At 34.0% G+C, this 16,839-nt stretch overlaps 1 protein-coding gene across 1 annotated transcript; it reads left to right on the top strand.

Moving 5' to 3' along the window:
• The first annotated feature begins 234 nt into the window (after positions 1 to 234).
• Positions 235 to 11,523, top strand: Pgant7 (N-acetylgalactosaminyltransferase 7). The gene is made up of 3 exons (XM_085960239.1): positions 235 to 541; positions 2,257 to 2,588; positions 8,948 to 11,523. Exons 1-3 carry the CDS (start codon positions 373 to 375, stop codon positions 10,184 to 10,186), a joined length of 1,740 nt encoding a protein of 579 aa, XP_085816365.1. The 5' UTR covers positions 235 to 372; the 3' UTR covers positions 10,187 to 11,523.
• The last annotated feature ends 5,316 nt before the right edge of the window (positions 11,524 to 16,839 follow it).

Genomic DNA, 16,839 nt, shown 5'->3' with positions numbered 1-16,839 from the left:
AAGATAAATTTTCGTACCTACCTAGGTACCTTATTAATTTTTTTGCTTACCTATTTATTACAGATTTTATTTTCTTCAATATTATTGTAAAACCCCTAGTCTACGGAACATAAGTAATTGACAACGAATCGACTTTTAAATATTTTATGGTGCGTTTTCAACTTTCAAGGTTAAAAAAATAGTAACCCCCAATGACCCCGAAACCCGCAGTATTATTGCTCGTCAATGGCTCAGGGTCATAATAAGCACACTCGTGGAAGATTTTATAGGAAGGGAAATGTAACATATTACCTGGCAAACCATTTCTGTTAATTTGTTGACGTGACGTTTCGTCTGTTTTCGAATGTCCCGATTGACAGCGAGTCTATTATCATGAGATTTACTAATTTTAGAAAAGACCGACTTATTCGATTCGGATGTATCGGGGGCGCTTTGTTATTCATACTTTATTTCATATATACGTGGAGACAGGATGACGAACTTTTCCCCAGTAAGTTGAAACTTGTCAGAAAGGTCAACGAAGTTCCGGTATTAGTAAAAGGTGAGTTATTTTAAATCTTTAAACTCATAAATATGCATTGAATTCTTCAACATGGATATCATTCAAACTACCTGCATATAGTCATTAAAGCCAGAAGCAAATAATTATAATTTTAATCAGTACAGCACGTTGTCAAAATACTACTGTTTTTTTGTCAGTGATTGACACTAGCTGAGTGTCAGTTATGACCCGGTTTTGTCTTTCCAAGAAAATCCAGTCTATAACTAAGAAGAAACCCTTACGAAGTTTATGTTATTGGTGTGTTTTCTTTTCAACTCAGCATTTGATGCTGTACGTTGTCAAGGGATGCTTTGTGACACATTCGATAAAGAGAAAATACCTAAATAACTTAATACAAATGATCCCGTAACTTCTCTTGTAACTTACAATTATAATGATTATAAAGCATTTTCGCGGGTACTGAAACTGAAGTACAAAGCGCGCTACCAACTGCATCATTAGGACACTATGGCAAAAGTAAAAATGGTACAAATCGGTTTACAGAAGCCAGGCGGGAACCGCGGCAATTTTCATAGCCGATTTTTGTAAAATTCATGAATTCAAGAATGTAAACCTAACCTAGCCCAACTTAACCTAACCTAACAAATAATCCAGTATATTGGCTATTTTCAAAATTTGTTTGCCGCTCGTTTCCTGTAAACCGACAAGAACTGTAAAAATTTTAGAGACCACTTAGTACACTAGTACACACAAGGTCGATTACTTTTTACGATTTTGAGTCGGCACGCAACTATGTAAATCGCTTGATGCCCACGCAGTGATCAGACCTGATCATTGTATTCTGAGATATCAGTGAATATGATTGATTTTTAAACTTAATATGGAGTTTTTTTCAGTACGAGGTTTGGTGACCGTCTAAATGCATTTTTAAAAATTCATAACTTTGAAACGAAGTTTTTTGTTAACTCAATAACTCAACAATACGTCACGCTAGGATTAGTTTGGTGAAGCTCCATTTTTGGCGAAATTTACTTTTTAATGCAGTTCATTTTCTTGTGTATAAACGCATCGAAATCATTAAAAAAATATTATATTTTTCAGAAACAGAGATATTTTTTCAAAAAATGTCCAAGAAACCACGATACAAAACAATCTTTATGAATTAGACTCTCCAATGTGCGGGCCAAACAGCGCCGAGGATTGTTATACGGTTAACACCCCCTCTACTACGTGATTGGTCAACGGATCGCTTTATCCATTTCTAATATTAGTGTTGTCTAGCTTTCTTTACTGACTACGTCGTCATTACACATTTGAATACGTTCTAAATTTTTATATTAATTTTATTAGAATTTGAAGCGATCGCTGCTAAAGTGCAGTATCTGCTGTTAAATAAATATAAATTATTCTTAATTAAATGAGTAATATCGCTGGATTAGTCTTTTAATAATATGTTCTAATATAATGAATCTCTCACTATTTAAAATAAATAAATATGAAAGATCTTCCAACATTGAAATATAAGGTAATGAACTTTGTTTTTCGTCTCCTGAATATTTTACATATTGGTGCTTTGGACGAACTAATCTTAGAGCGACGAATAATTGAGTTATTTGTGTTCTGAACTGGAGTTCTACCAAGTAAATACCAATTCAATTAATTTTAGTATTTTATTGATATCTTTAGTACTTATTAGAAATTTTTTCACAAAGTTTCAATCAATTTCATCAATTATCATTTCTCTGTTTTTCTAGATCTCGGTAATCATGAACCGAAAGATCTCCCAACGCGCGAGGGTCCCGGGGAGGGTGGAAAACCTCACACGATGCGAGACAGCCAGGCCAATGACGTTGCGGAGTCAGAATCTCAATACGGGATGAACATGGCGTGCTCGGATGAGATCTCTCTGGACAGGTCGGTGTTGGACACCAGGCTGGAGGAGTGCCGCCACTGGGACTACCCTCGAGGGCTGCCGTCCACTTCCGTCATCATAGTCTTCCACAATGAGGGATGGTCGGTGCTCATGCGGACCGTGCATTCTGTTATCAATCGTTCGCCTCCTGAAACATTGCACGAAGTCTTATTGGTGAGTGATATTTTTTAATGTTATTACACACGCATGCTACACACGTACCATTTGATGAATTGGTGTTGATTTTAAGGAATTAATTTACTATAAATAACCACACAAAATTCTTTAATTCAATCTGAAAATGATGTATACATAATCGAATAATAAATTACCACTCCTGTAGACTAGTAGTATTGTACTTTATAATATTATATATGAAGGGTCTGGGCTAGAAACCCGTCAGTTGGATAAAATTTGTATGTTTTTCAGTCAATTCTAAGCTTGCATATTTGTAATGCTCTCCTTTTCCTCCCTTGTATGCCTTTTAAATGGAGGTAGCGAATGGTTTACAAGAAATTCATCTAAAAAGCTTATTAACCCATTGCAGACAAATTTGATTTAAAGGGTACACTGATTATTAAAATCGATATAACTCATTTATTATTGATTTGATTCAAATATAACCTTTACATATTTGTTGGTATTGAACTGTTCTACCATTTATTATTGTATAATCGACACAATTGCATTATCATACTGTGGCGTAATGATAGTGCGTTCGGCTGATAACCGAACAATCGTGGTTCGAATCCAATCGAGTGCGATTTTTTTCGTGTGAAAAAATAAATTATGTGAACATGTCACACGCCAAAAATACACTCTGATCTGATTTTCCAAACGCGTCTAAAGAAGTATAACTTCAATAATGGTGACATATCATTATTTTAAATATATTTTTTCTATACTTGCATATCATTCTGATACATACCTATTTAGATTAGTATGTACATAATAATATGCTAATTGCCACCATTCCTGAGATAACACATTTTCTATTTTATCTACTTTGTACGCATAAATATAATCCTAAGATCAGATCCCCCAACGAGATAAAAAGAAAACATGCATATGTAATAACATGCATATTTAGTTTTATTTTACTGTCTATAGTTATAATAAAATAAAATGTCTGATATGAGGCGTCTATTTCCAATACCCGCCAAATCCACACGCAAGCACTTTTGGCAAATGGACATTTTCTGTATAAGGAAATTACATGCTTAAATTTAACAAATAAAAATGCACGTATGTTAAGAAGTATGAATCTTTAGGATTAAACAATAAATTGCCGAAATATTTTCGTTTTATAGTATAAAAAATGCAAAACCCGTTTGGAGGTAGCGGAGTTTGATTGTTATCACAGGATTTGGCGGAGTTAGTAAGTAATCACTGTTGGATTTGGCGTCGTTCGATGGTAATAAATTAACATTTGTTTCAGCATGATACAGGGTTACCAGCAATAATTATGTAAGTGCAAGTTTTGGTTTTAAATATTTTTATTGAATAAAAATGATTCCATAATAAAAATAATGACATAAAATAATAAACACTATAGAGTAGAGCTATAGCTACGGGGGTTTTCAACTGGAAAACAAGGAAATTGTTACCGCCTTATTGAAAATGTATACAAAATAACAGCTAATTCGAAAAAAACAGGTTTTCACAGAAATAAAAAAAGAATAGGTATTATACTTATGAGATTCCTTATCATTTTTCATTGCGCACACGAATGTGTCCGCTGCCGCACTTACGCGCGCGATCAATTGCGAGAAATCTCTGCTATAGACAATACTAGCATGCAGCTAGAATATTTAGTAGGTATATAATATTAATTTATAGGTGCATATTATTTTAAAATCGTCCATTATTTAAAAAAAAAATGCAATATTAAGTAGGTACTTAGTAGGTAATTTTCAAACAGATATATAGTTAGGTACTTACATTAATTATATGCCATTCTACTTACAACTTTAAGCTACTTGATGTTCACATATTTACAGGTTTATTGTTTAAAACTTTTTATCTGCATAGGTTCCACAAATAAGTATTTGTCTAAAGTAAAAATTTGCGTAGGTATATTCTTTCATTACGTAATTAATTCGACATGCCGTCACCAATAATAAAAAATACCTAGGTACCTGCATATTACGTTTTGTAGGTATTCGTTTAAATTTTAAATAAAAAAGAATTTGAAATAAAAATACCAACAATTAAAAATACTGTTTGACTGTGTTACACATTAAAATGATCAACAAAATATAATAAAAATGTCAAGGAAGCAGGCAGTCGCAATAAACAATGGGTTTCTTTATCACCTACCAATTATTAACAATCAATATTGCTGTCAACTTGACTCTACAGAAGCAGCAGAATATTCGCGCCGTAAACGTGTATTGTTTCACTTTTAAAGCTTATAAAAAAACGTAAACAATCACATAAAATAAAAAAAAACACGGCATTTTAACAATATAACATAAGTAAAAAAATCACACAAAATAATTGTCGCGTGTTCTAAAATTAGGACCTCTTAAATGTTTATGTTCACCAACATCATTTCTTAAATACTTATTTCATAAATTAAACAAACTTTACGTAAGAAACAAAACCATTTAACATAGTTACGGGAGAGTATTTTTTCATGCAAGCATTTCGTTTCAATCATACATTTTATTACTCTATTGGAAAAAAAACCTTTGTTTTGATTCACATTTACACGGTGTTATTTTAATACGTTCGTTTTAGTCGACGGGACCTACATTTATTTTGAATCGGCGATAAATTCTTATAGGAATTGGTTATACCTATTCAAATTTGAAATACTTTTTATGGCAAACGTGCGTCACGAGCATTAGCATCTTAGAATATTTATACATAAGAATACTTCTACATAAGTTAGTGTTTATCATGTCCTTTGTAATTTACAATTTATTTTTTTTAAATTAAAAGCTACTTAAATATAATTTACACGATAAAACCAAAAACACCAAGTACCTACATAATAATTGACCGAAAAATAGGCATTGTCCACGATTAAATTATTATGTAGGTTATTATTTGAAGATGAATAGTGTGTAAATAACATTTTTCACTGGCTTGTGGATTTGCTACTAGTAATATTTATATTAATAAATTTTTTTTTTTAAATTGACCTAATAATTATTAGTAGGTACCTAGGTAAACACTCAAGAAACTCAAGATAGTTATGTGTAAAAATCTTTTGGAGAAACGCGTATATGTTAATATTGTTTTCCGCCAGTGAGATGAATGATGATTGATGGAACTTAAAATTATTAATTTGTTTGTTTATGTCACTTCATCCGACACATTTATGTTGCATTTGCATTGAATTATTCTCGGGGGCCAAATGACCGATACAATGTTAACCCATCAATAAACATTTTTTATTCACCAGTCTTTCGATAATTAAGTACTTATAATTCATTTTACAAAGAGATGTTGCATTCTTGAAAACTGCCATGTATATATTGGCACACTGTATATAGATCTGTATTTGAATAATCATGATAGTATAAATTAATAATTTAACACAAAACAATATTTCAACACAATTTGTTAAACACCCAGTCATTATCAAAATTAGAGGGAAATATTAGGAACTTCATTTACCTTTCATTGCGTTGTATTTCTTTTTTCCATAAAAATCGTTACTGGATATACTTCCGTCCTTTATTTAGAGAACTTTTTTGTACATTTTTCAATAATTTCGACATTATAACTTGGTAAAAACACGGACGAAATGGACACGATATTCACTGTTTGAGAGCTAGACCGCCATCTTGCATTTCCGCGCAATGCAGAGCGCTCATTGGCTGATGAAGGATTTGGCGGATATGGGAACGATTTGCCGTCTGGAGATGGCGGATATAGGAAATAACTTGAAACTTTAGAGTCGTTTTTCCTAGGGATATAACGTATTTAGGAACAAAATAAATACACAGGCCGCACTGATTCTTATTCATAGACACGATACAACCAAAACATGATTTTTTCGTGATTATGGATTTAGCGGGTATTGGAAATAGACGCCTCATATGTTGGAGTGGGTAGGTGAGCGGCACGTGTCTTCATCCAACCATTGCAAATTGCATGGGCTCACTCGAGCTCTCAGTTGAATATGATACTGACGGGCGTGTCTAAAGGCACCGACTGGATATTTATAGAAATGGAACCGTTGTCCATCTCATTGAATTGAAAACAATTCAAATCGAATCTATTCCATATTTCACGCGGATTAAGTTGCGAGCTATCACAAGTACATAGTAAAATATTAATATTTCAGGTTCTGTTTGTTGCTTGGCCGAAATAAATGGAAGTCGTACTATACTATGTTATAAATACGTTATAGTTAGATTTCTTTATATAGTACATCAACACAAGTGAGCCCCTCGCGAAGTAGTATTATGTAATTATTCTTTGTACAGCTTACACGTCTAATTTTTTGTTTGTTTTAATTTTGAGTAAATGCTTTTTAATATATTGCAGAATACACTGCATTGGATTTTAATGTAGGAGTAAGTAATGTTATTATTAGCATTTAGATTTACTGTGTAATCTCAAACAGTGTGGGATAAAAGTACAATGCTTTGTTTAATTCTATTGGAAACGGTTCACACAGTTGAAAAAAAAATCGTGCAAATAATATTATCAGATTCAGGTTTATACTTTATAATATGGAAGTATGTAAGAAATGTAATTTAATATTTTTGTATCACTATCTTAAGTTTAATCTAATGCTTGCTAATGGCGCTCCATAATAATATTATAGTTCTTTTTTGTTATCGTGTGCCATTTCTGTGAAGGTCAGAATTCATGTCAATGATACACATTTTAGAGTCTGTTGAACTGAGCACCTAATTATCAAAACTGCCTAACTCTACGAACCAAATTGTTGACAAATAAGAACAAAACTGCTTAATGGAATTATAAAAAAATATGACAAGCTAAAAAGAATTAATGAAGATGTAAATTATAACATCATTCCTACTTGGTTTTTAATGTGAAAGCAACCTTCAAAAGGTTATTTTTTATCATTCAAAAATGCACTTAAATAGGTTTTGAAACTCAACAGTGTGATTTTAAGTAGGTTATGAAAGTGAATCATATGGATGTAGGTAATTTTGAAAATAAATGTGTTCTGCATACAATGACATATCCTTCTATAAGAGAATGGCCATTTTTGTTTTTGATGGCATTGGTTGTATGAGTCTTGAACGAAATCTAATCGTTTTGGACTTGGGTAGGTTTTTAAACTAAATTTTAACATGCGTTATCTATGTATTTAGAGCGATTGCAGAAGTGAATGAATATTTGTCACGTTGATATTGATATAGAAAATAGGGTACAAATCAGTTTACAGGAAGCCAGACGGGAACCGCGCTAGCCGATTTTGGCAAAATTCAAGAATGAAAACCTAACCTAACCTAACTTAATCTAATCTAACAAATAATCCAGTATATCGGCTATTTCAAAATTTGTTTGCCGCTGGCTTCCTGTAAACCGACAAGAATCGAAAACAGTTTTAAAAATGGTCGTTAGGTTAGTTTTGAAGCAACTGAGGTGCTCATTACTATGGACAGGGAACTTTAAGGTTTTCACCTAAGAAGCCAAGCTACATCCTGATCTTTCCTTGGATTGTTAGTTTTAGAAATTTCTACTCGTCAGTTCATTGTTGTACACAGTAATGTACCGAAATTTTATATGCTTTTGATGGGTTGTGGAAGTTATAGCCGGCAACCATCGGCCCATGGGCCCATGAATGGTTTACCATACTAACATAATAAGTAGTACCTGTATGTTGAGTTACTTCAATTATAATTTTTATATGAATAGAATGATCGAAGAAAATTTACATCATTTTATATATTGCAGATTTTTGGCTGCAGGATGGTAACCACAAAAAGGCACTTCCGTTTGTATCATTGGAGATTGAGAGTTTTAATATGATTTATTCGATTATCATAAAAAAGCAGTGAAATATGAATGTTTTTGGAATTACAGTAGTTCCGAACAAGTACATTTTCCACCGTGTGATTTTTTATTTTGTTTCAATTTGAGTTTGCACCTTAGGTTTTAAAGTGGATATAGATAATTCGGCCAAAGGAAAATAGACACAAACATCACAATTGGCAGGGAAATAGATAAATTTCGTACAATTCAAACATACAGATATTTCTCAGGCAGTAGGGAAGAAAATTTGTTTTTTTCTAAAACTCTTGGAACGTGTGCTTCTTCGCAAATGTATTATAATAATTAAGCCAACATTTTCATATGTAGTTAGTTTGGTACATACATCGTTGATGTCTACATTAAAAGGGTTCAAAAAGATTCGTACCTGTTTAACTGCTTTTATGATAATCTTATTAAAGATTCAATTTGTAAATCTTTACACAGATTTGCAACCACGTAAAATTATGTAAACATTCTTCAATTATTTTATTCATCCAACCAATATGTTCAATCATATTATTATTTGACAAAAGAACACTATCTGAATGTGAATAATTTTTATCCAGGTTGATGACTTTTCTGATAAAGAAGACCTCGGCAGTAAACTCGAGAAATACATCACCAAGTGGGACGGCAAAGTCCGGCTCATTCGGAACAGCGAACGCGAGGGGCTCATCAGGACTAGGTCTCGGGGGGCCAAGGAGGCCACGGGCGACGTGATCGTGTTTCTCGATGCGCATTGCGAGGTGAACATCAACTGGTTGCCCCCGCTGCTGGCTCCCATCCATCGCGACCCCACCACCATGACGGTGCCCGTCATCGACGGCATCGACCATAAGAACTTTGAGTACCGGCCCGTTTACTCGAAGGGATATCACTACCGCGGCATTTTCGAATGGGGCATGCTCTACAAAGAGAATGAGCTGCCCGACAGGGAAGCCAAGCGCCGCACCCACAACTCAGAGCCGTACCGCAGTCCCACGCATGCCGGAGGCCTCTTCGCCATCGACCGGAAGTACTTCCTCGACCTAGGGGCCTACGACCCCGGCTTGCTGGTGTGGGGTGGAGAGAACTTCGAGTTGAGCTTCAAGGTGTGGCAGTGCGGTGGCAGCATCGAATGGGTACCCTGCTCCCGGGTCGGGCATGTCTACCGAGGTTTCATGCCTTACAGCTTCGGCAAGCTGGCTGGCAAGAAGAAGGGTCCCCTTATCACCATCAACTATAAGAGGGTCATCGAGACGTGGTTCGACGAGGAGCACAAGGAATACTTCTACACGCGGGAGCCCATGGCGCGCTTCCTGGACATGGGAGACATATCCGAGCAGGTCGCCCTCAAGGAGCGGCTGCAGTGCAAGAGCTTCTCCTGGTTCATGGAGAACATTGCATATGACGTGTACGATAAGTTCCCCAAGCTGCCGCCCAACGAGCACTGGGGGACGGTGAAGTCGGTCGCGGCCAGCACCTGCCTGGACACGATGGGACGTGCGGCCCCCGCCTACCTGGGCACCGGGCTCTGCCATGGGATGGGCAGCAACCAGCTGTTCCGCCTCAACGGCCAGGGCCAGCTGGGCGTGGGTGAGCGCTGCGTGGAGGCCGACCTGCAGGGCATCAAGATCGCGTATTGCCGCCTTGGCACGGTGGACGGCCCTTGGGTCTACTCGGCCGACGGCCGCATGCTGTCGCACAAGGTGTACGCCAAGTGCCTGGCCCTGCACCCAACCACCAAACAGCTATCGCTGATGCCCTGCGATCCCAACAACACCTACCAGCAGTGGACCATCACGCAGACCAAGCCCAACTGGTGATGCCATCTCTGCCCCCTTGTAATCTTTTTGGTTTTCTACCTGCCAAATGACTGATTTTTTCGTATATAATTGAGAGTGAAACTTTCTAAATGTATTTTGTTCCACATTCCACTCGTGTATATTAGTTATTGTAAAAAATGCATTCCGTCACAGTCGGCAAACAATATCTAAGTGACACTTCTGATTTTCCAGAAATCGTCACCGAACATTTCAAACTTCTCCGTTCGATTAAACCGATTAAAAAGTTACATCGACTGGAATCTTTTCCCAGTATTATATAAAATCATCCGCCGACTGAACGATGCATTCGGAGCGGTCCAAGCGCACAATTAGAAATTACATAATGACAAAATTCTCGGATCAAATTTTGAATAGAAAGAAGAGTGTATTTTTCAATTTTATAAAATTTCGAATCCTCAGATTTAAAATAAGACAATGCAGGGACACTCTTTGTATTAACGATGACACGTAACAATATTTGTAGTAATTCATAATAATTTTTAACAAAGATAATGTTACTCGATAATGTTTGTCAGTATCGTGTTAACAAGTAATCTTTTGTAGTCAGATTCCGGAGTCTCCACACGGAGTTGATACTTTTCCTCGACATTGGCTAATCAATTAATGGTTTGTTTTAAAATCCATTTAATATTTACGAATCAAATAATGTTTTATGGTTCGACCCGTTGATTTATTGTTGAATCTTCCAATTTATGTTAACTCATTTTCTGGCTATAATTTTTCATTGCACATATTTATTAGAAGTGTAAGTATCATAAAAAGGACATTGAATTGGCTCTATTTGTTTTCCTTTAAAATTTCCCTGTCGGATGTTTTGAAAATTTTATACTGAATCCAAATTGATATTTCTAGACTATTTACTTAGGCCCAGATGCATAGAACATTGACATTAAGTTAAATCAAAATAACAACGAAAGCTTTGCATGGATCTAAATGGAATGTCTGTGTGTCTGGAATCTGAATGGAATGCGAAATAATCACACCTTCATTCACCACTGACGAAAACTACACCCAGCGAATTTTGTATGTAACATCACACTGATACATCACATCATCACACTATATACAACATCACACTATCAATTTCATTGATTAATCTATTACGAGTTATAATGACGATACTTCCATTAAATACTCAAAAGACGATTGCAGACAAATCATATAATTTGGATGTTTTAAATCATTTCTTAACTGAAACAATGATTTTTGACGACTACCAATATCACCTTGTCATGAACTGTCGGAATCATACACAGTGAGAAAAGTGCATATTATGGCATTAATAGTCATATAAATATGATAATTTGAACCATTTCTATTGACTTTCATAAAACACGCAGTCGTTTTATTTTGCAATGGATATTTTCGCGGTAATTTCGTACATTCAAAGCAAGAATACTACGCAAGTATGATCTTGTCCGCAAGCCGATACGAGTGTCACAAGGGCGATGCGAAACATTTGAAGGTGATGTGAATAATTGGAATTAGTCTGTGACATCCTTTAATTCGCAAGCGATCATAATAGTTTAAATTCCGATTTGCCAATAATTATTAAACATTCTAATACATTTTAAATTGAATAATTATGAATTTTTAGTTACTATAAATTTAAAATATTTTCTGGACTCATGATGTAATTTCAGTAATGAGGTAAAGTAAATGAAGAGGTTGACATAATAGATATCAATATAGTGTTGACAGATGTATAATATAATAAGACATATTTAATACTGCTAATTTTTCGTGTTCGTCTACATGATCAGTACTCAAAATAATTTTGCTATATCGGAAACAAGGTAACAACATTAAAATCTATATTTTTATTTGATTTCTGGTTAAAATACACAATTATGACAGCTGTCAGATTTGTTTCACATTTTGCCGCCAGTGCACACTATGTGTTGTGCATGCATACCGTTAGTGCTTGGCCAGAGTGAATGCACGGGCAGAAGTGCATGAAACTCAAATGTTTAAACGTAATGTTAGTAGACAATGCCTTTTTTTGGGCATTTCACACACGGTTATATGTTTGAGTTGCGCACGCCGCTGCCACCCGCTCGACCACTGTGTTCTAGCACTAATACCTGCTGCGCACACTCATTGAATATTATACACTATTTACCCGAATAACTGCTGATTCATGTTTAGTGATAGTCTATGCATTTGAGCCTTGGATATTTCACTTTAATAGTCATACTGACAGGGCGATAGTGACAGTGTGTTCATATTGTAATAGAGATAATATAGATGTATTGTTGAATAAATTTTCGTGGCCATTGGAGTATTGATTGGATTGCGCTTCTGGTGGCTTTGTTTTGTGACATTTATCTGTATAGCCGGCCAACAAACTGCCAGATATTTTATGTATTTTCCATTTTTTTTTTGTGATTTTATACATACATTCTGCCACATGTCTTGCATCGAAGTATGGTATTTTGTCGTCACTGGAATTGGTTGACTTTTAATTGTGATTTTATCAATTTTTTTTAACGCAAATAGCTGAGTCCGTCCTTATTTAAACCTCTTAACTATGCCATGATAAACTTAATTGTAATAAATGTTATAATTAATAAAGATTGTTTAACGCTTTACCTACCACTCTATCCAACATGGCGTGTTATAGTAAGCCAATCCTTCCCACGCCACATTGGTGTGTATCGACATGTGCAACTTTGAAGTACTTGTCATAGTAAATTTAATATAATTAATTCATTATGACAAAAATCACTAATACTTAATTGAAAATTTTCATTTACAGCTAACTGTATTTAAAGCTAGCAATGAAAATTCTCGCGAAAGAGACGCCACTAACATAGAAATGTGCTATAGGTTTGACATACATTTGGTATATTAATTCTTGATAAAATAAATCTTTTTTTATGTTTTATTTGGTTTTATTTACATGTTCACTCATCTATGCATATTTTCATTATTCATTCTGTAGTGTACGGCCTGTCACTGCGTTGTTTTTATGTGACCTCTGCCAGATGTATAAATTTTTTAACAAATGTGCATTTCGAAGTGGCGACGGGTGAAGTGGGTACTAAAACTGTCATTCCTCAGTCCTCCTACTTGTGGGTAAAGTGTTAAAATCAGAACTATATTTGGTATTCCTAACGTAAGAAACGTAAAATAATCTTCTTCCAAGTTGACTTTCTTTTGCTGCTTAATGGAGAGTATGATGTATAGAAATTATTTAATGTGTTCGTGTTGTGGTCGAAATGTGGATCTTTTTGTGGTGAAATACAATGCTCCCATTTCTTCATTTACTAATTCTCGCCATAGATAACACGAAAAATATAATATGTATTTTGATACCTAATATAGGTAGTATTTTTTTACATAGAGGAAGGGTGGTGTGATTATTTTAGACAGATATGGCAACGTACGTATCATAGAATCATATTTTATAGAATAACACTGATCTTTCTCTAAATATTTGAGCATTTATCGGATATCTACTAAAGAATATAATATAATCTATATGACAAGTATGATCGTCCATCGTTGCAATTTCTTTAAAACCACAAATGTACCAATACCCACTATACTTTATTTTCGACTTATTATCGATAGCAACACCACCCTCTCAACAATTTTAATTCCGACAACCGAATAATATTATAATAAATGATTAAGTAATTATTTACAACATAATCAAATGTAATTTTATTGTTTTGTATTGTGAAAATATAATTTGATATAATTCAATAATAATGAAAAATATCCTTCAAACATTTTAAATTGTTGAATTTTTCTTTTTTAATATTATTTTGACAAAAACAACTGATTAAAACTTGCCTATGAATAAATCAAAATCCTTATGAGAGTTTGTAATTCAACGTATTCACACAGACTCTTGTATTTGGATTAATATATATATATATATATATATATATATATATATATATATAATATGGGTGAAGGACATTGTATTTAATGTAGCAATATGTAGTTACTAGGCTGAGTATTCGTTCATGCTGTGTTAATAATTATTTATTTAGTAAATGTATTTGAATAAAAGTCGTAGATTATGTGTCGCAACATTTACGCCATTCAAAATGTGCGTGATTGATTGCGTTTCATGAATTGACGACTATAAAAAATAATTGGCGATGTGGCCGAAAATATTCCCAATTGTTCAGAATATGTTATTGTAAGATACCGCGCGCATTATTTTATTTTCAAATTTGTACATAATATATTTTTGTAAATATTTGTATGATGTAATTTCCCAGCATTTATTTTTGTTTATTGTATCATAGGCGTTAATGGAAATAAACCCGTTTTATATATATACCTGTCGATTGTTTTATTTATCGATCGCCAGTGGCGGCCGGTAATTTCTATTTACTTTTTTTTTCTATTTACTTAAATAGTAAAAAACAGCCGAGCAGCTTACACGTTGGCTTATGATGTCGTGGGTCCCAGATTCATATCCATACCCAGGTACACATATTGTTTTTCAATTTGTGTTTGGAGTAGAGTATGGACCTAATAGGTTGACCAAGTGGTTAACAATATCCATTCCTCTTCAAAATAAAAAAAATCTGCTAATACAAAACCTCCACTCTGTGGAGGCCCATATCGTCAGTCCCTATTAAAAAAGTTGGATCTGAAATTTTGTCATTTTCGGATTATTACGTAAAAGTTATTTAAACACTTTAAACATTTATACCACAATCACAGTTTTTTTTGTTTGAAAAATTTCGAGATATTCAAGTTAAAAATGACGGATCTACCGAGAGTGTCCGAATAACAATGTCGGTTTTTACCAACCGACATTGTTGGCTGGGCGTGAGTGAGCAAGATGTGTCGGATCTGACAGTTGCTGCTATGTTCACCGGATAGACGGATGTTTTTATAAACATTTAGAAAAGTTTCTATAACCCGTATTTTTATTCATTATGGCAAGCAATAGGTCACATGAAACATCTTTGATTGCTCGTACTGAAAAATAGCATTTTGCAGATCCGACTTTTTTAATAGGGACCGACGATATGATCCTAATATAAGATTGGACATTGTCAAAAAAAATAAATATACATATATATTTTCAATATCAAACTTAGATTTTGGGGAGTGCAGTGCACTTGTATAATATGGTATTAGTGCATCTGCCACTGCCGATAATATATATTTTCTGTAATCATATTCTTTTTAAAATCAGATTTGGCACACAGACAGGAATATTTCATAGGATGGAGAAAGTACATTTACTTCACGCATATTATAATACAGTTAAAGTAAGTTTGTGGAAACATTTTATTAATAATTAACGTAAGTATAATATAATAGTCATAGTCATTGTAAATACTAAGGTTTTTTTTTAATAATAATATTTTATTATGTACATACCTAATATATTTAAAAAATAGACATGTTTTAAGAGAATTTAATGAAATGATTTTGACACTGAAGATAATTTTAACACTTTAATGGTGATAGGAAAATGCTTTAAGCTAGGTGATAATAATGTTAAACAGCGTTTCTATAAGTATGAAGTATTAACTCAGTATAAACAAAAAACTAGACTAGATACTAATTGCTGATTGACCACCATGAATTTGCCAACGAATGTGGCACATGGATATATGGCTTTTCAGATATTTCCACCAATTGATTTTAAAATCTTCAAAACTAATATTAACGGTATTTTTAATCACACATTAGTATCACATGTTTGTCAATTTTATTTATTCGGATATTGTTGATTTAAATTCTGAATTTTACACAATATAGCAAACATCCACTTAGTTGAATCCTAAAACTAAATGATTTATGACAATAAAATAAGGGATTGTGCTTTTACTCTCATTTTCACAGAAATACCTGATTTCCGGAATTGAATGGATTAAATTCCTTAACAGATGTTTTTGTGTATTTTTACATTCTTTACATTAACAAAAAAATCCATATGTAAACACGTATTATCGTGCAAATTACAAGATTGCATGCATGAATCAAATTTTTATGCAACAATTGGACCGTGCAAAATTTGCGCCTGCGCAGTAGAACGATAGTAGCAAACGTGCCGGTAATAAATCGAACTACTCTGCGCAGACTCATTTTGAGGTTAACCGATTTTCACGCCCTGTCAAATAGTACCAAATAATGATAACATCGTGTCTCGCTTACTTTTGAAGAATGAGATTGGCGAGACAGTCAGCACTTTTACGTGTAAACAGTTCATAAAATCACGATAATTTAAAATATACATTTTTGGTGCAAGTAAACCCATGCACGTGTACAGGTGGTATTAAGCATTCTATAAAGGATGGTAATGACTTAAGTAAATTTGCTCATGTCAGTACAAGGTCAAATTTGCATGCGCGTACAAAAATTTTAATCCGCACGAACGTTTGTATGTGTAAACCATTTGTGCGCGCAAATTTGCTGAAGTCAGTACTGAACTTAATATTACAAATAACAAACACGAAATATATTTTTATTTTCCGTACTTATTCTTACAATTTTATTCATCACATAACTGGTACTTCAATAGTGTAACAATTCATGTGGGTTTTCAGTTTGCAGTACTAGAACACTTAGCAATGTAATCGGTAAATGATATAAGAATAATTATAATCAATTTGAATTGAACTCTATCAGAGAGCTCCAGATTTTCACTA

This window comes from Rhyacophila brunnea, unplaced genomic scaffold (genome assembly GCF_057557595.1).
Source record: "Rhyacophila brunnea isolate RB1 unplaced genomic scaffold, BYU_Rbru_1.0 scaffold_11, whole genome shotgun sequence".
Lineage (NCBI taxonomy): Eukaryota > Metazoa > Arthropoda > Insecta > Trichoptera > Rhyacophilidae > Rhyacophila > Rhyacophila brunnea.
The sequence above is the reverse complement of the archived record's forward strand: the minus strand, read 5'-3'. Positions and strand labels throughout refer to the sequence as shown.

What these genes read in the sequence shown, in the direction of transcription:
- Pgant7 (XM_085960239.1), top strand. Translation starts at nt 373, where the DNA reads ATGAGATTTACTAATTTTAGAAAAGACCGACTTATTCGATTCGGATGT. An exon ending in AGTTCCGGTATTAGTAAAAG is followed by an intron (nt 542 to 2,256) that starts GTGAGTTATTTT and finishes CTGTTTTTCTAG; the next exon opens with ATCTCGGTAATCATGAACCG. An exon ending in CATTGCACGAAGTCTTATTG is followed by an intron (nt 2,589 to 8,947) that starts GTGAGTGATATT and finishes ATTTTTATCCAG; the next exon opens with GTTGATGACTTTTCTGATAA.